The sequence below is a fragment of the Barbatula barbatula genome, assembly GCF_947034865.1.
Source record: "Barbatula barbatula genome assembly, chromosome: 13".
In the NCBI taxonomy this organism is placed as follows: Eukaryota; Metazoa; Chordata; class Actinopteri; order Cypriniformes; family Nemacheilidae; genus Barbatula; species Barbatula barbatula.
The window spans coordinates 15,610,289-15,634,159 of record NC_136776.1 but is presented as its reverse complement, the minus strand read 5'-3'; the positions used below and the strand labels follow the sequence as shown (position 1 = coordinate 15,634,159).

Below are 23,871 nucleotides of genomic sequence, written 5' to 3'. Positions count from 1 at the left end.
CCAGTCTGCAGATTCGATCAGTTACTGTGTTTCTATCTGAAACTTTCCAAAAGTCTGCAAGTGTATGATGTCTGGGTAAAAAAAGGATTGTAGCGTATTCCCTCCATTAGCAGCACAACATGGGTTCGAATCCCAGATAACACCTATACTGACACAGGCCAATGCACTGCGATTCGGTAAATTGGGTCCATACATGTGAATTGGGATCATTTAAGAGGAATAATGGAATGCTATTGACATCATCAAAAATGTGCTCTGGTTGCGCATGCTCTCGTCTCCTTGTGTGTATGTGTGTGTGACAAGAGCTGCATTCCTGACCCTGCTTTAGCCGTAAGATGTAGAGGAATGCGAGAAGGCCCACGCACACACACACAAACACACACTAAAGCTCCAGCAGGTGAAGAATCTGGAAATCCAGCTTTGCAAAGCAGCGTCTGTAGTTCATGACTGACGTCTCAATGAAGAGAGAAGGGGGGAGTGGTTAAGGGCAGGGGGATGAAGGGCAGACGGGCTGAACTTAAAGAGCTGATAGAGAAAGAAATGTTCTTTGATATGGATGATTATCTTACCACAGTTTGATATGAAGAAAGGGGAGGAAAGGCAAATGAGGGGAAATTTGTTATGGTTGTGGTAAAAATAGGCAGTGAAAAAACGGGACTATGGGAGATGGAGTCCCCCGAGATTCTGCCTTGCCAAAGAGAATGAGTCAGAACAGCACAACCGCATCTACCAGTAATGCGTGTGGGAAACCTCTACAGAGCACGCGGATGCGCGCTCTTACCTTTTCTGTAAGACGAAAACACAGACACACTTAAACACATGGGTACCCACACATACCACGAGGACCGACGGCCCATGCCAAGCTGGGATCGCTGCCAAAACCAAAAACCTTTGCTCTCCTTCCCATCCATCCAAGCATGAGAATAATAAAGTGAACTTTGGAAGTGTACATACAACACACTCTCTGACAGACCAAGCCAAGTATTAAGAAAATCTTTAATCATTTATTGTATCCATATGAATTTATTTATTTTAAGGTCGATTCACGTCTATTGGTCACTGTTGTCTTTTCATTTTGGGATGAAGTATTTACCCTAAAGACAACAAAGGGCAAGCTTCAAAAATCTGTGATTTGACCGAAGATAAGTGAAAGTTGAAAAAGTCTGAAAGAGCTTGTCTTCAAATGCACTACAATGCCAAAATGTTGGGTTGCAAATATTTTGGTTTGCTCTGCACAGAATATAAGGACAAAGGTATTATTGATGCTGGAGGAAAGACCTTCTTCTCCATCTCTCCTTCTCCGTCTTTCTTAATTCATGGCTTGTTCATCCGTCCCCATGGTCTCTGGCTCCTGAGGAGCTTCAGTGAGTCCACAGGAATTAAAAGACCAAGACCTCTGCCACCAGAGACAAGCCCTCAAGCCCTCACAAGAATAACAGTGTGTTGTAATGCTTGTGCAAGAAAAAAGCCAAGGGAAATTCCCAGGAGGGCTCCAGAAAGTTTACACAACGAGACACAGACTAGACTTCTCTCACCATCCTCCAATTACTGGCTTTGCATATTTTCGTATCATACGTAGATTCGGAGCGTTTGTGCATGCCTCATCTCATCCCTTTGAGCCATTTAATAAGGAGACCCCAAGTTGGAAGAAGAAAAGAGGGAGAGGTGTGGTTGAGCATGGTTTTATACCTGGTATGAAAATGCATTGCAAGTTATGCCAAGTAGACATCCGTGCAATGAGGATAGAAAAACATTGACATACAAGTTTTGCAGCGTCAACACTTTTAGTGTAGACAAAGCAGTGTGTTAGTGGATCAGTCGTCATGTCTTGTTTAAACTGGGTGCCCTGCTCACCATTGGTACTGTAGTGTATAGTTAATAATTATGATTAAGTGAATGGGGCTGTACAATTACATTAGAAACAAAACATAATTTCCCTTACAAAAAACAAGTTTGTTAAAGTGTGCTTTTAGTATGTTTCTTTTAAACCCAAATTAGAATGTATACTTTCAGTTTACTTTTTTTTAAAATATACTTAAAATGCCAACCTGACAGAAAATTCTATATTTGGCCTATACTTATACTCAATATTTTTATGGAGCTTTACGTAAAAGTATAATGAAGTATTCCAAGTATAGCTGTAGTTTTCCAAAACGTGTAGCTTCATAAAATTGACTGTGCTTTCCAAACAGGAAATATCGTCCTCCGAAGGGTACTTTGGAGTAAATACGATCATGGCCGCCATATTAAAGGGTCGTTCCAAACCGAAGTGCTCACAACTGGTCACTTCAAAGGGCCCTTAAGGATTTCAAAGGGTACAACTGATGGACACTTTGCTCCCCCGTGATCTTTTGAGCAGATTCTTTTTGTGGCAACGGCTCCTCCTTATGGGCATGGGAGGATGACGCAGAAGGGCCCTTTAGAAAAAAAATTTTTTGGTCCCTTACACCCTTCAAAGCTCTCAGTGCAGGGGTAAACCCTTCGAAGGGTTTAGGCCATAGAGATGATCCTTTGGAATGAACGCAGGATAAATAATGTGCTACAAGTATTGAGCAAGTAAACAGCATGCAAGTTAAAAGTTCACTTGCAATTGCAGTATAAACTAAAAAAGTAGTTAAAAATAGTTGGGTACTACTGTTACACCTAAAGTATACTGTACCTAAAAGTACAACAAAAGTGGGCCAGTTTAGTCCCAAATTTTATTGAAATACTACACTTACAAGTATACTATTAACATTGACATTAGTATTTACTACATAAATAGTCAAAAATATACTTAAAATATAAATATACTTAAATATACTTAAAATTAACTTGAAGTACTTTTGTAAGGGTTAAATTAGTAGACTTAAGATCAGAAAAATTGCAGCATGGCTTTGATGTAAAATAAGTTATTTGAAAATTATAACAATTAAATTAAAGATCAAAGATTATTTTTTCATGCAGAAGTCCACATTACCATGACAAAACTACACCACTGTCTGTGATACTGTATTGCAATGACATCCTTAAGAAAATGTAGCAAAACTTTTAGCTAATTGTTTTTTTTTTCAAAAAGAAAAGCTTCAATGTAGCTTCTCCAACTATGGTCTGCATCAGTAGAAAAATCAGATATCAAAGTCTACACTCTTGTTTAGCCTCTACTGATCAAAACCTATTGTGCTTTGTTGCAGGAACATTTGGATGCTGGCCAAACAAAGGCTTACCTCGATAATGCTCAAACACGCTTGCTCTTTACTCAGAGATACTATTGTACATCAAGCTAAATCTGCTTGGTAAAGATGTGAAATTGCGTGAGTGTGCAGAGATCAAGATCTTTCAGAGCTGAATACGGATGATGTTGCATAACTATCGTGTCTTAGTTAGAGACATGCTTTAATGAGCATCATTGAATACACCTTTGTTTTGATATCTCAGATCTTTTAACACACACACACATGCAGGAACACGCTTACATCTGTGCATCACACGGTTTGGAATGCTCTTATTCCCTGGAACGGTGGATTATAGCTTTATCTGCATTGAGTAAGGCCAAATCTCTAGTTTAAGCCGTTAACACATGCACTGTCATTGACATCAGTGTTAAATCATTAGTGGAGCCTGCTAAGACAAGCATTATTATCACTGTTGCTTATACTTAGGGTTAGGAATTTGAACAAACCCCTAATGCTACGTGTTAATCTTTGATGTGTAACTCATCTCCACCATTTGTGCCACGGACATGAATGATACCTCAAATGATGCGGCTTGCGGAGGAGAGGTGTGTTATTACTTATCTACATGACGGATTTACGATGTTCAAGGAAGATAGCAAAACAAAAAACTTGGGTCGCTTCTTCACATTGAGTCAATACACATAAATTTATAGTTTTTACTAGGTGGCTAATTTTGCGGAGTCGCACAATGTCATTCGTATGTTTTGGCACAATTCCGGTGAGATTAGATTTAGACTGTAAAAAATGCTGGGTTGTTTTCAAACCATGGTTGGGTCAATAAGGGACGAGCCGTTGGGTTATAATATAAATATCCTATGCTGGGTTGCAACCCATAAATGGGTGAAATATGATTTATTATGGGGTCAACCCATCAGTTGGGTTTGTCCATTTTTAACCCAACCATGTAGGTGTAGGGGCTGAGTGAGGGGTGGGACTCATAATAATTGTACATTTATGTAGTTACTGTTTGTACGTTCACTTTGTACGACTTCATAAGACATTCATTATCTAGGTACCAGAATATCTTAGACCGGAATGTAAGTTCTTACCACAAAACAGCTCTTTAGACCATCCTAGAACCCACCTAGCAACACCCTAAAGCAACTGCGAGGTAAAATCCATTAAACCGCCTTAACATCCCAAAGCAATGCCATGGCAACCACCCAGAACTTTGTAGCATCATGGGACACAAAAGGGACAAACATAAAATCCTGAGATGTAGTAACCTAAACCAGTGAAGCGAGGCCTTTAAACACCATTGCCACAGACCACACACCATATCTCTGAACGATCTCTCCGAGCAGTTGTACAGATAAAGGTATGAAAATAGATGAGTGCTTTCCTGTTTTCGACGTTATTGTCTTATCAGTCAGGGTTTTCTTTTTTATGTACACTGAAACAAAAGCTCTTTCTTTCATTGTTTCCTCCCTCTCTCTGTTGTGCCGTTTCATTTTTTCCTGTGTCCTTGATCTGCATGTGTAAGATTAGTGGTCACAGTGGCATTGTTCTGTTTATCATTGAGCAGATGTGCCGAGCACTGCTGAGTGGCCCACATCTTCCTCTCTTTCCTCTTCCCTCTTCCTCTGAGTGACAGTCATGAAGGTATTTGAGTAAACAAGGCTCAGTGCTGATGGATGGGTCAGTGACCAGCTGGTGTGTGTGTATGTGAGATCAGTGAATGTTTTAGCTCTGCTCCTAGCAGCAGTAAACCAAGCACCTGCAAACGGCTCAGGAAACAAGCACTAAACACCCAAATTCTCCTCCTATGCTATCTTTAGAGTTTTGTCTCTGACAGTTCGCTTGGAGTCAAAGGGTTAGTTTAACCCCCCCCAAAATCTTTTTGTTTCCATGTCTAAGTTGCAGCAGTACAACTATTCATCTTTCACATACATGATGCTGTATTTCTCCATTTCTGCCCCATAAACAGAAAGTTTTCTCCTCTTACTAGAATGAATGGCAGTGAATGTTTTCACTGAATGAAACGTACATACCCTGAAAGGTGTTGTTTTAGAGTGAATGACGCAATTTGCTAGATCTCTTTTGTAACTGTACACAGTGATTGAAGGCTTCTTTGGAGAAATAAGTTTGAGCAATAAACAAAGTAGTCACGCGTGTAGGGTCTTTGCAAAGAGCGTATTATCTCTGTTGTTTTCGTTTTCGATTTCAAGTTATTTAAATAGCACTTTTCAAAATGTTGCATTGTTACAAAGCAGCTGTATAGAAAACACATTGTGCAACAAACAGTGAAGAAGTATTCCGGGCCTCTTTCGTATGGGAAAGAGAGAAAGGCGTGAAAGCGCAGCGTTACCCGCCAGAATAATGAGGTCATTTTTGTTCAATCACACAATGCCTCCCCTCTTCCCCCAATGAAGATGAAGCTTTATTGGCTGGAAGTAACAGTATTGTTCTCACTTTGATGTGAAGATTTGAATGTGTATGTGTGTGCGAGGGAGCAAAGTTGTGCTAGGTGACATCATGTTCACATCAGCGCAGAGAAAAACCCTCATTAGGCAGTGACTCATCTTAATGACAGCATTTCAAAAATGCACTCCGTGTGGCCTAAGGAAAGGGTATTCACGGTCAGCTGATGAAAATGACGCCCACAAGAGCTTTTCAACTCTTAAACACACAAACAAATACACGCACATGCCCACACACCTGCGCAGGTGGGCGAGCAGCATCATTTGAAGACTGGTCCGCTGAAACTTCTTTCAGATCTGCCCGCGCTCACCACAATAATAGATCAAAAAGGCCTCGCAGCTTTTCCCAGGCTTTTACGAGAACGATTAAAGACAGAACGTGCATGTGTGAGAAAAAAGTGGTTGAGACGGAGGTGTAAACAGGGCATTGCAAAAGACAGGTGCACTGCTGTGACATTAACATGCAGGTTTACAAAATTTATCTTTTTATAAATATACTATTGTAACTGAACCTGGCATGTTAGGTCATTACTGAAATAAGTTGCATGAAAGCATACCTGTCAACCAATGTTAATATAGTTTACAAAATGTATTCAAAATGTATTGATTTAAATCTAATAAAATATCAGCCTAAATATTATTGGGAAAAATATAGAAAAATTGTAATCTTGCCTAAATTATAAAATAAGTAGGTTAAATTTGAGACTCTAAAGTTCTTAATAGTAAATACTGAAAAGAAACGTTAAAATAAACATATAAATAAAAAAATTGCTAAAAAATAAAACATTAAAACTGAAAATACACTATCAAAATTTTTATTTCTACATGGAAGAATACAAATGTTTTATGCAATACAGTTAATGACATTTACTAAATGAATACAAGGAGAAAAAGACATTATAAATATATCAATTTTATATATATTAATAATTATATATATTTTATGTACAGTATATGTACCAAATATTGTAATATAAAATATTTCGCTTTTTATCATAAAAAAATTTAAGCATTGAAATAAACTCATAGCGCAGAACCATTGTTAAAGGAAAATGAACTAAAAGGAAGTCTGAAAGAAATTAGGTGCACAAATTGGGAAACTTTTAAAATTGCTTACCTTTTTTTAAATAAATTGCATAATTGTTTAAAAATAATTTGTTATTGTTTTATTAAGTCTAAATGCTCAAAGTCTATTGGTAAAGTAAATAAGTTAAAATAAGTTAAATGGCTCGACAATAAAAGCAATTGATGTTTTACTGTATCAGAATATGTGAATCATAAGTCGCATATCATCAGACAGTCCTCGTACGGTGCAGTAATGGACGGTATGAGCGCATTTATGTAAGAGTGCGAGAGTGCGTGCCCAAGCATGTGAACTTGAGATGGAATGGCAGACAGCAGCTGTCTGATACAACAGCTTGAAAATAAAAGTATCTTATCTAGTGGAGGTGTGCTAATAGTTTATATATGGGGCTTAAGGTATGCATGTGGTTAAAGGAAGGCTTTGGGTTTTGATTTTAAATAAGGGATTATTTTAGCCTCAGGCTGCATATGTTTGAAGAGGATTATAATTGCGGGCTGTTGATTCAGCCATGACGTGAACATGCTGGCAAAGACAATGTGTTCCTTGAGACTGCAAGTCTTTCACTGTAACCATAAAAGAGCATGAGAGGAGCTACCATTACAGTTAAAGTGAACTGCACTTACTGTAATACCACAACGTTTCTCTGAGAAACATCCTCACTGACGTTTGTGATGTTTGACTTTGGTAAAGTCATGCATAACCCTGTTTTATCTTAGGTACACTGGGTTTGGCTCAACCACACTTTTAGAACACATTTACAGGTTATCTTTGAACTACACACCTGTTTGGCTCTTGAAAAAAACATTGACGGGAGTGGAGATGAAGGGGTGCATGAGGGAGATTGAAAGTGAAGATGGGACTAAACATGAGAATTCTTTACAGGACCTGTGGGTAATGTAATGTTGGAAATAATTGCCCCGTTGGCCATGTGCCTGGTTTGTAATGGCTGGTCTTTTTATAATGGCAGCGAGGCAGGTTGAGTCAGTGAATGAGGGCATACTTTTACTGTAAATATAATAAAATATGCCAGACACTCTAAACAGCAGGCTTCTCAAGATTCATATGCAGCGCCCTTCATTGATTCTAGCTTCCTCTGTGTTATGACTAGGTGTTAAGCTCTCAGGGTCTTTCACACACTCATACACACATTTGTCGTTCAGACACAATCACTGGACATGTGCGCGTATGTGGAAACTCTCGATCAGCTTGTATATCTTTGACATTACTCGGAATAAACTGTCGGGTGCGATGACTAAAAGCATGTCTTCTGCCAAACTGATTTTAAATCAATTGCATCCAAATTTTGTGGTAGCCAACATAAAAATACTGGAGTTTACAGTAGTATATCATATTTACTTTATATATTAACTATAGTATTGTGACGTATGTATGGCATTAAATCAACTGTAATATATCTATTTCATTGTGTAGTAATTTTAACATTAAATCGATTCACTATAGCATTATGATATTTACTATAGCATAGTATATTAACTGTAGTATATTATTGTACTCCATAGTATTATGACATTAAATCAATCAACTGGTGCATACTGTAATACTTACTGCGAGTAAATCGATCTGCTGTAGTATTACATTTTGATCGTAGTAATGTTAAAAAACACTATAGAATCTTGAACTCTTACTACAGTTTCCTATAGTAATATAGCATACAAGATTATTTTGCACGTGGGAGTGCACGTCATTCACAAGAAACCCTTACAACCTTAGTAGATGTTAATTTACAGAAAGAATAGGGGGTCTTGAAGCTTTTGGTATACGGTGTGTCTTTGGGGGGCTTTAGTCCCAAGATGTTTGGAAAGCTCTGTTCTAGAAAAATTGCTCCCTCTGGTGGTTGATAGAACAAACTGCATGGACGGTTTATACACAGTAATTTCACTTTAATTAAATGTCCAATAGATAGTCCAGTTTAACATATGGATCATATTATGCAGTTTTAGAATGAAAATATTTCACAGTATAAAATACTGTTCAAGAAAATAAGATTTGTGAGATTTCCAATCAAAACATTGCTCAAGTCTGACAGCCACTCATTGTCAGCTCTTTTTCAAAATCCTTCAGCTCTGCACATTTAACCTGCATCGTGGAGCTACATTCTGATTCGGACGGCCATCGCTCCACCCACGTGTCCTTACCCAGCGTGTAGACATAGCTGTGAGAGAACGAGAGCGTGAATAATACAAACCCCCCATAAAGCCGTTCAATGTTGTTGCTCTGCTCACCTGCTGGTTGTGCTCCCTGAATGCCAGACGTCTGTGAACGGGCCAGTGATCAGATAATCATGACCTTCTCTCATGTTCAGCCCTGATCTACAGGTTGCATGTGAGAGGAACGTTCTCCTGTCCGTTTCCTTCAGGCCAATTTCAGATCCTTCACGAACAGAACAATCAAATGCATGAGTGAGAGTGTGGGTTATATTGTTTAGAATCAAACTGCAGTTTGCTGTGATTTACCCTCTTTAATAATCTGCACAATCTCCATCTCATACTGGTCATAGTTACTCTGGTGGACACTGAGTAGTTTAACCCGGTAGGCTAAAGAGAAGAGACTGAGATCAGTTCAATGTGAAGAAGGTTGGAAAGAAGAAAGAAATAAGATGGAAACAGAAGAAAGGTTTACCGTGACGTAATCCTCTACACACAGTTGCAATCCTCTTCTCTCCACCAACAGTCAAGGAGTCGGGTTGTACTACACAGCAATCTCCTGAAAAAGAAAGCTGGTGTTTTAGAACCAGTAAATAGTGGGAATATGTGGAGTTTATTTTTAAGGCGTATCAAGATCTGACCGACCCTGTGTGCAGCGACACACGTTATCTCTGCAGATTTGATCGAGCTGCATTTTGTCTTCAGGGGGAGAGTAGAACCTGCTGCAGCGTTTATCTGGAACAATACAATCATAAAACAAACATTAAACAAAAAAAATATAAATTTCAAGTTAAGTATTTTAAGAGATAACCACATAGCATATATATATATACACACACACAGTGTCTCTTGTTTATGATTTTTTAGATGTTTGTTGGACTAACAAAAAGTCTTCAGTTCCAGTACAAAGATAAAAAAAATTGGTTAGAATTGGCCTAAGATTTTACCTAACTCTTTTCTGGAGAAAAAAACTTAATTCAGGTTTATTTTTTCCTATCCCAATACAGATATTTTAATTTCTTGTTCTAAGCATAAATTCACTTATATTGATAATTTGTTTCTGAATAAAATGTAATATCTAAGGTAATTTAGCTTCTCAAGTGCAGCATCTTGATTTCAGATGTTTTTTGATAATTGAACTGGGCAAAAAACTATTTTTGCAGTTTGTACCTTTGTTGTAGTACTGGTAAACTGTAACAGTGGAAGGCTGAAGGTGGCCCACTTTGAATTTCTGATGCAGTCTGAATGAGATCACGTCTGTCTCAGTACTGGACACCTGTGCATCAATACACACAGCTAAATATTCAGAATTTACTTCATTGACATCATATTAGAGCAGCTATGAATTATAGGGGTGGTTGCTAGGTTACCTTAAACAGGTGAATTATGAGAGATCCTCTGTCACTCAGGTTATCCACTATTTGGAAGTTGTTGATGTATCGGTCCACTGAATTTGTAAGCTATGAGAACAACCAAAGTAATTTGCACTGATCTGAACTGCAATAGTGAACTGCAGCATCATAAACCTAATGTAAACTCAGTTAACAAACTGATCCTGTAAAGATAACGTTATAAAATGATCCAGCAGAACCGTGTGTTCTCTCACCAGCTCTAAATCTGAGTTTTCAGGTTCAAAGCCAGTGGGAAGGCCGATATCCAGAATTACCATCCTCGCCTGGTGTCCCTCCAAAGACCTGATATATAAAAAGAAGACAAAGCTGATAATTGTGGGTACACCAAAATGCTGACAAAGAGGTGTATAACTGTATAGACAGGAAGTGCATACCTCACATTAATATTGAGTCTATAGGACTTTTCAACATCCGGTGGAGGTTTTTCTGAAATGGACCGAAAATGTTACCTCAACATGTTTAATATTAAAGAAAATCTTTCCTCGAAACTAAGTAGAGAACACACCACCAGTCTCAGAAATGGAGACGTCCAGCTGAAAGCCATTACATGTGCCGTTCTCATACATCTCTGGGAGCTGATGATACACTGTCACGACCTGCGATAAAATGAGAAGAATAGTTTTAGATCATAAATATTGATTTCAGAATCTAATGCCATACATAGTTCAAGTGTAGACATGTAGATGTTCATGTACCTCCAAGATGCCTCTGCCATTCCCAGAAGCCACCACTGTGAATTCCTTATCAAGAGGAACCTTTAGGAGATAAAGAAAGTGATTCATTTGTATTACATCTCAAAATGCCCACCTGTACATGACCTTTCAGAAGTCTCTCCAGAGTAAAAATGAGTGTGACAGAATCAGAATCTACTACAACATTCTCACATTTGATGATCGAGCCACGTAAGCCACTTTGGGGATGAAGCTCCAGCGGACATCGCTGCGACCAGGCACGCTCAACTCCACCAGCAGATTAAGATCAGAAGGAGGGGGTCTCTTTACAAGATACTCAGACAGAGCCTGAAGCACCACCATGGTGGACTGAGGTGTGAAAGAGTGGTTCAGGTACAAAAAGACAGTTAAACACAAATGAGAGATCTGATTTACTTGATCGTTGATTATAACATTACCTGAGTAGAGCCGTATCCTCCTCCGACACCTCGCTGCTCATTCAACCATCGAAATGGGGCGGCCGCTTCTTCCATGTGACCGCCTTTGATTAGAGCCAACAATGCGTAGCCTGTAGCTTCCAGTGTGAAGTAAATATTAGTAGAGTCATGCCAGCGGGTACCACCTGTTGACCAAAAAAAAGAAGACTTGAGCTTCAAAACACCTTGGACCACTTTTAATCCTGGATTATGATGATTCGATCGAGAAAGACCCATTCGTTGAATCTCAAGTACCTCCTGATGCTGACTTTAGCAAGATGCTCTTTGAGCAGCCATGGTTGGATAACGCCAAAGCATAACATGCTATAGCCGCTGTGTACGGCCTTTCCAGCCGAGGGAAACGTTGCTGTAGATACACTGCTGCTTTTCTGAAACTGTCCTGCGGCCACCAATGAGAGAAAATACAATCTGTATTATTCAACATATAAAGATATTTATATTTAAATAGATTATGTTTTTAAATGTCTTATTACAGTTAATGAGTTGGCCTATATTTATTATAAGCATACAGCTCTGAAAAATTATTAAGACCACCCCATATTGGCTTTTACCCTACCGTGACTTGAATCAACCCAGCATTTGGTTATCTTTGACTCAGCAGTGTCCAATACACAGCATGGGTCAAAAACAACCCAGCACTTTAGTGTTCTGCACGTAATGCGGCCATTCCAGTCGAGTGTTGAATTCCGACAAAAGCAAACCTCAAGAGTAACAAAGTCACCCAACAGCAAGGTGAAAGACTGTGAGCAGGCAACGACGCATGAAAGAATGGATGTTAAACTTGAATATTTATAAGACTCTACTCTTCTTAAATACAAGTATAAGCATTAGCATTGTGTAGTTTTTAAACGATCATTCTTTGCAGTATTTAAGATCTGCAAACACTGCATCTTTTGTTATTTTCACCAATTTATATTAATTTTCGGAGGATTAAAAAAGAATAAGCTTTTTTCATGTGCAGCATGGGAGAAGTGTTGTCGATAGATCCCAGAATGCAATAAAAATAAACAAATTTTACCTAAACACTTACCTAAAATTTGTAAATTCTAAAGAGCTAAAACGACTTTTGGGAGGGTTTCTTGTTTTAGCCAGAGCTGCACTATTTGTCAATATCGTATCTTATAAATACCGTTAACAAATTGTTGACAAAAACATTTGTCTTTTTGTTTGAGTTAGGTTTGCAGACTCTGTGTTTGCAGAGTTTGCAAAAGGCATATCACCTAATACACTCTGCACATGCACAAGTTCATGTGTTCAGGATTCACTACTTCTACGAGTGTGGAGAAACAGTGAATTACATCTATGTCCAGACCAGGCTCTTGGCAACTTCGAGCACTTCTTGCTTCCGCCAAAGCAATCAGCACAAACGCTGTCATAGACACTCTTGATTCAGCTCCCTGCAGACCTCCCTGTACACACAGAAAATACAACAATCCCGCACATATTATAAAAAACATCACTGAAATGTAATCAGTGATATATTGTTTTTTTATTCAGTTCTCACTGTCCTTTTTTCTCACCGTCATGCTAGTGGTGTAGACAGGATTATCCTCTTTAAACGATCCATCTGGCTGCTGTTTGTTCTTCAGTAAATACAGCAGAGGCCCACACAGATGCTTCTCATTGACACTAATATAAGAGTTTGCCATGGAGAAAACCTTTATCACATATGCGGTGACCCTGAGAGAGAAACAATATCAACATGAATTGAGAAATGCTTGAAATTAAGATGTAATTGCTTGTGTTAATATAAATACCATGTGCTTGTGCCTTCATTGCGGTAGGGCGGGTACGAATCATCAGATTTTCGATAATTAAGCTGGTTTTCATAACCTGAGATTTGAAGGACATTTTTTAGTGAAAGGAAAACTGTAAAACATACTCTCGTTCCGTGTAAACGTATCTGTCTTACCTCTCTGTATGTATTTAATAGCCTCTTCCCTGCGGTTTATTCCCACACTGTCCCACCGTACACTGCGGTCCAGGTAATGAGCTGCAATGAGAGGCAGCGTGATGCTGGCCAGGTTCTGTTCCACACATCCACCAGGCATGCGGATCAACGCTGCCAGAGAGTCTTCGTTTATGGAGTTATCAATGCTGTCTGCCAGCACATCACCTAAAGAGACGTATAAAAAAATTATTTCAAAAGTAATTTTGCATTTAAATGAAAGAATATAAAAAAATCTTTAACCTCTGACATTGACAAAGGTTTGTGGAAGAGAGTTTGGTACAACAGAGTCCAACTGCGCCTCGTCCACGCGTATCACCTGTCTTCTTGCTGAAAAATATGATTTATGTATTTATGTAAACAAAACTAATCAAAACTACACAGCTAAAATGTGTGTATATATATACATATTTGTTTTTACAAAAAATCTCTCCCTAACTCACCCTGACCTCCTTTCTCAGAGGGGTCCAACACAAAGCTCCTCACTTTCAATGTCTGGATGCCCTCAACCTAATATCCCACATAAACCAAAATATGCATTATATATGTATGTGTATATACAGTATACCTTTAGCCAGAAGTGGATAGAAGTACGATGTGAAAAGCGCTATATAAATAAACTTGATTATATCTGAATCATTTTCTTCAATACAGTATAAAGCATATACTATGCTTTTTAATCCATTTCATAAAAAACATGTTGTTTTAATCTTTAATACTAAAGTACATAAAAAAATAAAATCTATTACTTTATTATGAGTAACATTGTTATTTGTTGCTGCCAAAAGTACAAGAATGTGCGTAATGTGTGTAAAAAAACAAGGTTTCTATGAAATGCGGTGAAATGATTGAAAAATGTCCTGGAGGAAAAATACATCACTACTGTCCACTTCTGAATGTGTATCTAAAAAAAATTTTTCACAGAACGAAAAAAACGAACAGATATTAAAAGTTTGTGAGAGCGACAAAACATATTTACCACTACACGTAGATTCTTCCTCACTGCATCTTGCCCCATGAAGTTGGCCGCAATGGCTGTGAGCTGTAGAGGAAGCTCTCCGGTTTTAAGAGGGATGATGGTGTATGAAACGAGAGCAGAAGAAATAGCCTGTACTGTGATCTTCTGTCTGTGGGGTCCGTTGAACGCTATGCTGCACATGTCCTCTGTTTTATCCAAGATTACAGTTACCTGCACAAAGAAGCAATGTTCATTTTAAGGGGGTCCGCAATACCTGTTTTGTTAGTATTGCCTTTCACATGGCAAAAAAATTGAAACCGCACAATATTCTTTGAAATAAAGCCTAGTTGTGGACAATGTGGATGTTTGAGAAGCCCAGGCAGGTGCTTTAGATGAGTTAAACTAAAACTAACCTCAAGTGTTGAATTCCTGTAGTTGTGAACCACTGCTTTGATTTCCACATGTTCATTTCTGGACACCGAATGAGGTAACCGCAGGTCTATGAAGAACGGCTTCCAAGCCCTGACATTATGGGGTTCAGCTACACAAAAACCTGCAAGTTTCAATTACAAAACGCGTTGTGAAAATGATAAAAAGAAAAATTTTGCAACATTAAAAGAAACAATTTATAAAATGACAAAAGCATACCAGAATTGCTTAAACTTGAACTAAACTATGCGTGTAAAAATAAAATCAATAAAACTATAATAACTATGGAATGAAAAAAGGAAAGTGGTTCTGATTCTGCTGTGCAGAACAGAGATGTGTACCTGTTTTAGGTGAAGCGCTAATGGCCAGAAAGCCCCACTGAGTGATACTATCAGGAAGAACAGTATCCACCTGATATACAGCCAACCTGTGATAAATACATATATTACACAGTTTCTAAGAAACACTGTTGAAAACAATTCTGTAAAATATATGTTAGATGTCATCTGCGTGTGTTGAAAAAATAGTCCTGGCTGTGTAGTGTGGCTTGAGTGCTGAGGAAAATTTGCTTCAAAAGCAAAACTCTTGCCCATTCGTTCTCCCAGGCTTGGGTACGTCGGGCAGTCTGATATCAGTCCACAGCCAGGATTCGTAGAACTTGGATCGGACGTAAATGTCAACTATGTCAGCATCATCAAAGTCATCTTCCTCTTCCTCTTCAGTGTGTTCACCATGCACAATAACAGGTTGAACATTCTCCCTACTATACATGAAATCTCGATGATTTTCTTCAGGAGGTCCAGCAGCCCCAGCCATCCCAACGAGGGACGGTCTTGCGAGCATAAAATACTCACGTTCAAGAAAATAAGAATCTAGGGGTGAAGAAACAAGGTTGATCTTTCATCTTGATCCAAAGTGAGGAACAACTCTAAAGGTATAAAGAACCTAAAGTTCAAACAGGCAGGTGCTCACCGTGTCTTACAAATGGATAAAACATTGTGGTGGTTGAAGGAGTTGTGGTCGGTGGAAGGGTAGTTGGTGGTGGTCTGGTAATGTCTACAAGCGGCTCGCCCCTGTACTGCGTGCAACAGCGAAGGAAAGCCAACACGCAGCTCCAGTCCTCCGTGATGTACAGGATGCGACGATAGCATGAGTACTGCATGGGAATGTCCCTCATGCCGTCCACGCAACACCTCTGGAGGAACTTATCAGGATATTCCTTTTCTGAACAGAGGAACCGCATTGGTTTTAAAAAATAGTAAACGTAAATTACTGCACTATAAACTAAAATGTAATGATCATATATTTATACGTTTACATTAACCATCATTGAAAATGTTTTTTTGTGTTAGCACATAATACTTTAAAGTATAACTGGTCTTATTGTAGTGTTATCAAACAAATTACAGTCAGTATTATATACACGTACAGTAGCTAAAACGTCAATCCACTACAGACACTCACCCATCTGCTGTTTGAGCTGCAGTCTATCAGCAGAACGTCTTTTTCTGGATTTGTTGGAGCATCGATCTGTCCGAATCATACCAAATCATACCAAAAAAAATTAAAAGAATATGACAATTCTGTCATTATTTACTCACTCTAAGAATATTGTTGTGAGACAAAATACATGTTCTCATGAAACAGAAGCTTGTGACAATGAGCCTCTAGCATTCATAAAAGCAGTCCCAAAAAATCATGCACTTCATTTCAAGTCTTCTGATCCCATATGATAACCTTTTGTGAAGAGACTGCATTACTTACAGATAACATTACTCTACGTGGTTCCAAAACAAACAAGAACCAATGTCTAGATGTACAGTAAAGGGCCTGATCTACTAACAGGTTGCGACCGCACAAATGTCTTTTAAAAGCTTGTGGTTATTATGAACCGGATCTCCACAGAAAAACAACAACATACTGGGTTTGAAACTACTACACATAAGGGTTTGCAAAATAAAGACAGATTATTTCATTTTTGGTAAACAACTTCTTTAAATATTAGTTTGAGAGGATGTTGTCCCTTGGTTGTAAAAACAACAAACTCAAAAAGCTAAGTAGTACTGCCTGATGTCTTATATATGTGTCTATTGTAAGGTCCAGACTCAGAATGGACTTGTAAATACACATAAAAGTAAATAAAGCTGACCGCATTTGACTTCGACTGCTTCATGGTGTGTAAATACTGTAAGCACACAATGTCAACAATACACACAAAGATTGCCCTTTGGATTTAAACAGAAACCCTCCTTTGGGGTAGCCAATAGCTTTCTGCGTGTTTTCTAAGGACATCATTATCTAAACTTGATTTCTACATCTTTACACACATTTTTTTACATTGTATACCCATTACAGCCCATCCCCAAGTCTCTGAAATTATGGTCCATAAACACAACATTCAATGTATAACATTTTATTCATCTTGATAAGTTTGTATAAACGAATGTTGTCCAAGCAATATTTAAATGCTTCATTAATAAAATAATTTGCCTAAATATATTTAAAAGCAAGCAAAACTAAATTTAAAATTTTTGTGCTATATGTTATGTTCTTTATGTTTTACCATGTCCCCGAATTCAAAATCTTTGGATTAAGTTTATTATTAAGATATTTATCATGTAGTATTTCGTGTACCGTATTTATGCAAAAATACAGTAGTGTACCTTTTGTGGCTTCAGTGGAGACACCAGTGCTGGAATAAAATATCAGTCCAGCATCAGCAAACACACTCATACTTTCCCTTCCTCCTCCGGTGGTGCAGCCCATATCTCCCTCACCCACCACCTCCCACACCTGAATGGAAAGACAGATGGAAAATGGTTAAGGAGTTTCCAAAACAAAGGGCCAGATTGTGTTCAACACGTTTTAATGTGTTAATGACATCATCATCATACTTTATTCTGCGTCAGCCGGTTTTTGCTCAACAGAAAAATTGCGTTGTCCACAGCGACCAGGCTGACCTTCGCTCCAGGGTCACCTGTAACTTGGAACTGAAAGCTGCTGCCTGGTAAAACATCTCCTTGCTTCGATTCCACACTGAGCTGATGGTGTAACCGTTTTTTAAGGCATTCAAATAATAATATCAAATATATTGATTTTCATATTCGAGATGAAATTTCCAGTGCTTGAAAAAATATTTCTATGATTAAATGTACTCACCGAACCTACGCATCGTTGTTCCACATCCACAAAGATTGAGTCTGACACCACTTCTGCCCTATTTTGCCACGGCAGCATGTAGTACCCCACAAACCGAAATGAGGGGAGCATTTCGGTGGTAACCAGGAGAGGAATGTTTGTGAATTCCTGGTCTTTGACATTGACTTTGCCAGCTTGTATTATTTTTCCTTTATTTAACACCTGCAGCAGCATTAATAGTAAGGTTACAGTATTTCACTTAATAGAGGTCAACCAAGATATCGGATTTACCGATATTGCTAATATTTGCATTCATTCTTTGAAGTTGGAGGCTTACAAATGACTAATTGACGACCATAGTAGGAAAAATGTAATGGTAGTCAAAGCTGCCCCAGAACTGTTTGATTTACTAAATTCTTAAAATATCAAATTTTGTGTGTAGCGGAACAAAAAAATACACTTTTCTTTTCCTACTATGGTAGTGGATGATGTCCCAGAAATGAAAATTGCTAGCATTCTTCTAGATATCTTTCTCTGTGTTCAACAGAACAAATAAGTTTATACAGGTTTGAAACAACCTGAGGGTGAGTAAATTCTGACAGAACTTTCAGTGGAAAGTCATTTTTAAAAGAATTAAATGTTTATCACCCTAATTTTAACTTTTGTAACATTACTCTTTACCCTCCCAACACACCTCCCAGTTCCACACTTACTGTGTATGTTAGATGCTGTACAAGGTTTCTATGTACTGGAGATGAAGTGCTGATGTGCCCTTTGAGGTTAAGAATGTCCCCCACCCTTACTTTGTTGCTGCCAACTGAGATATACAAGTAGTTTGCGAAGCTACTCGAAAAAGGGCTGTATGGCTCCACATGCAACTCTTTTACAGCCTGTTGTTCTGCCTTTAGACCTTCAACAACAGTCTCCACCTAAACATAAACCCACAGAGTTAAGAAAAGGTAATCACAAAAAGAGCTCTATGTCTCCGGGCATAAATGAATATATATCCACAGCAGATGATATGTAAACACAATTTTAGATTGTTTGCATTTTGCATGTAAAGCATAAGTGTCCGTGGAGTGTTAGACATACTTTTATTATTTGTGGTGTGAAAATACTTGGCATGTTCAGAGACACACTAAGAATGCCGTTGTTGTGTGTTTTGAGTATGCTTTGAAGGAGGTTGATCTTAACAAGTATATTACTGGCTGGAGATCCATCATGGTTACTCACTGTGACCTATAAATAACAAAAGAAATCTTTCATTTGATCCACCAGAATGATAATGTTAACATTATAAACTGAAAAACTTATGAAATTCTGTCATCATTGATTTGCTCTCATGTTTTTCCGAATGTGCATGTATTTAGACAAACGTGTATATATTTCTTTATACAGAACACAAAGAAAGATATGTGGAAGAATGTTAGCTACGGATATTTCTGGGACATCATTGACTACCATAGTAAAAAAGATTAAAGTGGAAGTCAGGGGTAAAATATCTAATTTTCTGCTCAACAGAACAAAAAACGAATTAACATATATGGTAGTCAATGTTGTCTCAGAACTGCTAGCATTCTAAATAATATCTATCTTTGTGTTCAGCCAAACAAAGAATTTATACAAATTTGGAAAAACTTAAAATAAAATAAAGCCGTCACATGACTGCAGAAGTATTTGAGAACGTAGTGCACCAATCAAATTGACTTTTGCGTTGTTCTTGATTTTTGTCCATTTTGTTTGAAGGGCTTCATTCACCATTTACTAAGTAAATAAAATATTTTTTATCTGAACGTCCCATTTCATACATTCTGCCAAATGTACTTTCTGGCATCTCACAGAAGAACGCATGTCATGCAGGTTCAGACCACATTATTTGATTTATTCAAATGTGTTTTAAATGAGCTGTTGCTTTAAGCAGTAAACACGGCAGAGGTAGGTAGCAAAATTACCATCATATCGTAAGGCAGACCAGGTTTAAAATACTGAGGAGCGTCTCTGAAGGAAATCACGTAGGGTGAGATGACTATTTTAATGCCTGCTTTCTCAGATTCAACAAGGTCACTGCCTAAAAAGAAAAGAATTAAGACAATAATGTTTTCAGATAAACAATTGTACTTATACTTAAATGTACAGTACTTTTATTCATGTTGTCTAGAAATTATGAATTATAATCATGAATTATTTTCTCTAAATTATTTCAACAATATTCATATTATCTGTAATTATGAGTGTATTATATTTAATTTTGTATGCATTATCAATTTTAATATCAATTTGCTGCGTTAAAAACATGTAATTCATACTGTTTAGTAAGGACATATCTTGTTTATTATTACACATAGACGGTTTCATCTGATTTATTTATTTTCCTTCCTATCAGAAAAAATATCAATACACTATTCTTTGCGGATGTCTACCAGAAGTTAAGTTTATGTTGTTACTTTGAAACCGTCTATTTGTTGTAATTCTTTCCTTTGTGAACAACAATACACTACATCATGTCTCACCTGAGCTGGTCATAACTGAGGCTTTGACATACACAGATGACCCCACTAGGCTACGTGTGTCAGGATACACCCTCTTTATCTCCTCCATGGTTAAAGTCACGATTCCACTGTCCAGCTGCAATTATGGGGTATAATGACACGTCATGTTCAATAACACTGAGATACTCATTTGACTTAAGTACCGCATTGTTCTTGATAAAGTCACTTACATCATTCAGCTGCTTCATAGAAGAGAGTCTCTTCTTTTCCCCATTTATTTCAATACCGAACAGCACATATGCCTTACCCTGCACTGGGCTACCATACAGATACCTTGGGGAAAGGAAAATAGGCTATTTAAATGACCTTAGAAATGTTAGGATGTCCTTAACTTATTATTCCTCCCATGATCCTGTCAATCATTTGGTCTTCAGGTCTAAAGGTATAGGAAATAATTTTAGATTAAATGTTTAAAAGGAGCAAACATTGATGGTAATGTTATAAATGTTGTCATTAAAGTGAAAAATTATATCATATATATATATATATATATAATAATAAAATATTAAAATGTTGCATAGTGATACTACAAAGACCAACTGCTGAAGAACAATATTGAATTCAATAATTAAACTTAACGCTTATAGAAGAACTGTAACATACAGTAAAGTTTTAAGTATTTACAGACTGCAAAATCAAACACACCTGGCACTGACTTCTATCTCCAGCTTTTCATCATCCAAGCTAAGGTGAGACTTCTTGGGAGTCAAAGTGACATTGAATGCAGGCAAAACTGCACAAAAAAGTACAATTCATTTAAGTCAGCCTTTCATAAGAATACATTAAGAAAAACACTGCATAAGATGAACAAATCGTCCATTTCTTACCATATTTCTTTACTTCAAACTCTCTGCTGAATGCGTTTTCTTTTCGCTCGTCAAACTTGGCAACAACTTTCCACCTGCCCTCTCTAAAATAATTTGAGTCGGAAAATACAAAATTATTAAAGATATGTACTTGCATGAATATATCATTATAATGCTATTTTTATATCGTTTCAATGTAAAACATATCAAATAATTAATATATATCTCTATGCATACTTGACTACAGTAGACAGTGGGTAGATATGCGAGAAGACTCCATCATTTGCCATGACTCTGGCCATACTGTGCACTACAATACCATCTGGGTTCTAAAACAGACCACCAACATATCCCATAATACCGCAAGACACTGTTCAACGTGGCATTTTCAATAAATATGATGATTTTATTACTATAAATTTGTCTAAACCATAATGTGTTGATATAAGACTAGTTACCTGAATCTCCAGAGACACAGATTTCTCCACAGCATTGAACTCTGTATTAGATACAAAAGCCCTGCAACGTACTAAGAAATGCATAAGAGAGAGATAATGTGATTCAAATAGACACCGTTCATTATGAATAAAGCTGCACATAAGACAGAATGTGAGAGATTACATGTGTCTCCAGGGTTATAAACAGGTTTATCGGTCTGAATAAAGATGTATCCAGATCGGGGTGACAGCGGTATGATTCTCTCCATTTTATGACTGCCGAACTGAACGACCAGCTGCACATACTTATTTTGCTTTTCTTGGAGCAGATTTGGATCGAGCTGAGAAAAGGAGATTGACTAAATTATAAAGCTTTACATTCAAACAAATGAGTTTTTAACTAAATGTTTCCTGTTTACCCTAATTTAAAGGTTAGCACATCTAGCATAGAAGACAAGCATATTTGCATGAGTTTAGATAGCTGACCTCAATGGTTTTGAGCACACTGTAGCTGTTTTCGTTATTAAGGATGACATGGCCACTTAGCAGAATACTCGTTGGTGGGTAGTTTCTGATGTGAAAAGAGACTTCTGTGCCCTGGGATAGGTTGTGTCCCTCCAGAAGGATGTTCTGTTTGGTTCCAGGTCTTAGCTTGGCAGGAGCCAGTAGGGTAAACCTGATACACAACACATGTATAAGGTGACTTTAGCAAATCTGTTCAATTTGGGAAAAAATTAAGAGATGCCAAATGAACGTACAACTAGTGTGATGTTAATAATGACCACGTTGTTTTGGTAGGAAGAATGTTTGGTCCTGAATCAACATTCCTGTTAAATGCTTTGTTACTTTTTACTTTAAATAACACTTTGGTTTTAATACTGTGTTATAATGAACCTTAACAAAGGCTTGTCAGCGTGGTATATCCAACATACAGAGTCATTTTGTGATTAAATCAGGGAAATCGAAACATAAAAACTTTTCTCAAAGTCAAACAAAGATGAATCGTGCGTTGTCCATTAAAAAAACATAAAACGGGCTTCTCGTGCTTTTTATAACATAGGCTACAAGATCAATTGAAGTTGTCAACTCTATAACTCTAAACTTTAACAAATAAATATTTCGATTACTCAGAATTCGTATACAGAAAAAAGCATTTATCTTACAATATATGTTCTACAAACGCTCAGCACATACCACTCAACCTAAACACTAAGAGACTTACCGTTACAGAATACAGAAAAATCGACACACCGTTTTTAAGTGAATACATCAAAAGATTTCTTGAAATACCTGCGGTCTGTATCGATCGGGCATGTTTGTGTTTGTTAACTTTGAGGGACAAGAGAAATGTGTACTTACGAAGGAGATAAGTCAGGTACTAGATCTCTGCAAACACAGATAACAAACGCTCAGTTTGGGATTAACTTTATCCAAACTAAACCTTCCAATTGTAATACAACTGCGTTTCAAAATAAATGTATATCTAGGATGGAAATGTTTAATTTACACTTCCTTTAGAGCCAAGTACATATAAAGGTACAAAACACATCTACTATACCGTGGTCGTTTATGAGGTCTCCATACCGTCCTCCTGCTGTTTAGTCCACACATTAAAAAAAACCACCACAAATCAATTCAAGTAAGAAAAGTGAATAGTTAATGTCAGTAAAGCAGAAGAATAAAACGCAAGTTAAACAAACCGCCTCGGAGGAGAAACCTCGCCATCGGAGATGTGAAACATCAATGCCGTCCATAACAGCAGTGGAAGAAAATGCATCATCCTATGGAACCGAGCCTTTACAATGTTAGGACATAGAAGCAACAGAGCTGAAATAGCAAATACTTCTCCACCCACTTAAACAACGTGACCACTGTCATCATTAAACTTGTGCAACACTTGGATCAACATGACAACATATCACACAACATACAGACGTTTTCAAACATGAAAACATTCCTGAACCTTTGATTTAGAATATTGACAACTAAAGAACACTTAACAATATTAGTGGTTCAACTCGAAAAATCCTCAGGGGTTTGAATGACACATGGGTGTGTAAACAATGGCAAATGATTAAGATGTTTGGATAAACTAAACCTTTGAGACTGTTTTGCCAATCTGATCGGTTAGATGTAGAAAGA

At 37.6% G+C, this 23,871-nt stretch overlaps 1 protein-coding gene across 1 annotated transcript; it reads right to left on the bottom strand.

Moving 5' to 3' along the window:
* Positions 1 to 8,572: 8,572 nt before the first annotated feature.
* Positions 8,573 to 23,676, bottom strand: c3b.2 (complement component c3b, tandem duplicate 2). Its single transcript, XM_079471990.1, has 43 exons — positions 23,430 to 23,676; positions 23,288 to 23,323; positions 23,089 to 23,115; positions 22,216 to 22,405; positions 21,914 to 22,070; positions 21,751 to 21,821; positions 21,530 to 21,621; positions 21,314 to 21,396; positions 21,132 to 21,219; positions 20,657 to 20,759; positions 20,448 to 20,562; positions 19,890 to 20,005; positions 19,030 to 19,176; positions 18,651 to 18,866; positions 17,959 to 18,159; positions 17,694 to 17,840; positions 17,463 to 17,592; positions 16,264 to 16,329; positions 15,772 to 16,023; positions 15,389 to 15,671; positions 15,141 to 15,226; positions 14,784 to 14,923; positions 14,392 to 14,601; positions 13,856 to 13,922; positions 13,656 to 13,742; positions 13,377 to 13,580; positions 13,222 to 13,297; positions 12,985 to 13,144; positions 12,763 to 12,873; positions 11,699 to 11,843; positions 11,426 to 11,589; positions 11,181 to 11,336; positions 10,992 to 11,051; positions 10,802 to 10,892; positions 10,671 to 10,722; positions 10,491 to 10,578; positions 10,255 to 10,344; positions 10,055 to 10,160; positions 9,530 to 9,619; positions 9,360 to 9,443; positions 9,194 to 9,274; positions 8,963 to 9,110; positions 8,573 to 8,892 (listed from the first exon to the last, which is right to left on the bottom strand). The coding sequence occupies exons 1-43, from the start codon at positions 23,507 to 23,509 to the stop codon at positions 8,754 to 8,756; spliced, it is 5,235 nt and encodes a 1,744-aa protein (XP_079328116.1). The 5' UTR covers positions 23,510 to 23,676; the 3' UTR covers positions 8,573 to 8,753.
* Between the last annotated feature and the right edge of the window lie 195 nt (positions 23,677 to 23,871).

Excerpts from the sequence above, each read along its gene's own strand:
- c3b.2 (XM_079471990.1), bottom strand. The coding sequence starts at position 23,509 with ATGATGCATTTTCTTCCACTGCTGTTATGGACGGCATTGATGTTTCAC. Across the intron at positions 11,844-12,762 it reads AGCCTGGTCTGGACATAGAT|GACAGTTTCAGAAAAGCAGC; the intron begins GTAATTCACTGT and ends TGGTGGCCGCAG. Across the intron at positions 9,275-9,359 it reads GTGTAGAGGATTACGTCACG|CCTACCGGGTTAAACTACTC; the intron begins GTAAACCTTTCT and ends TCTTCTCTTTAG.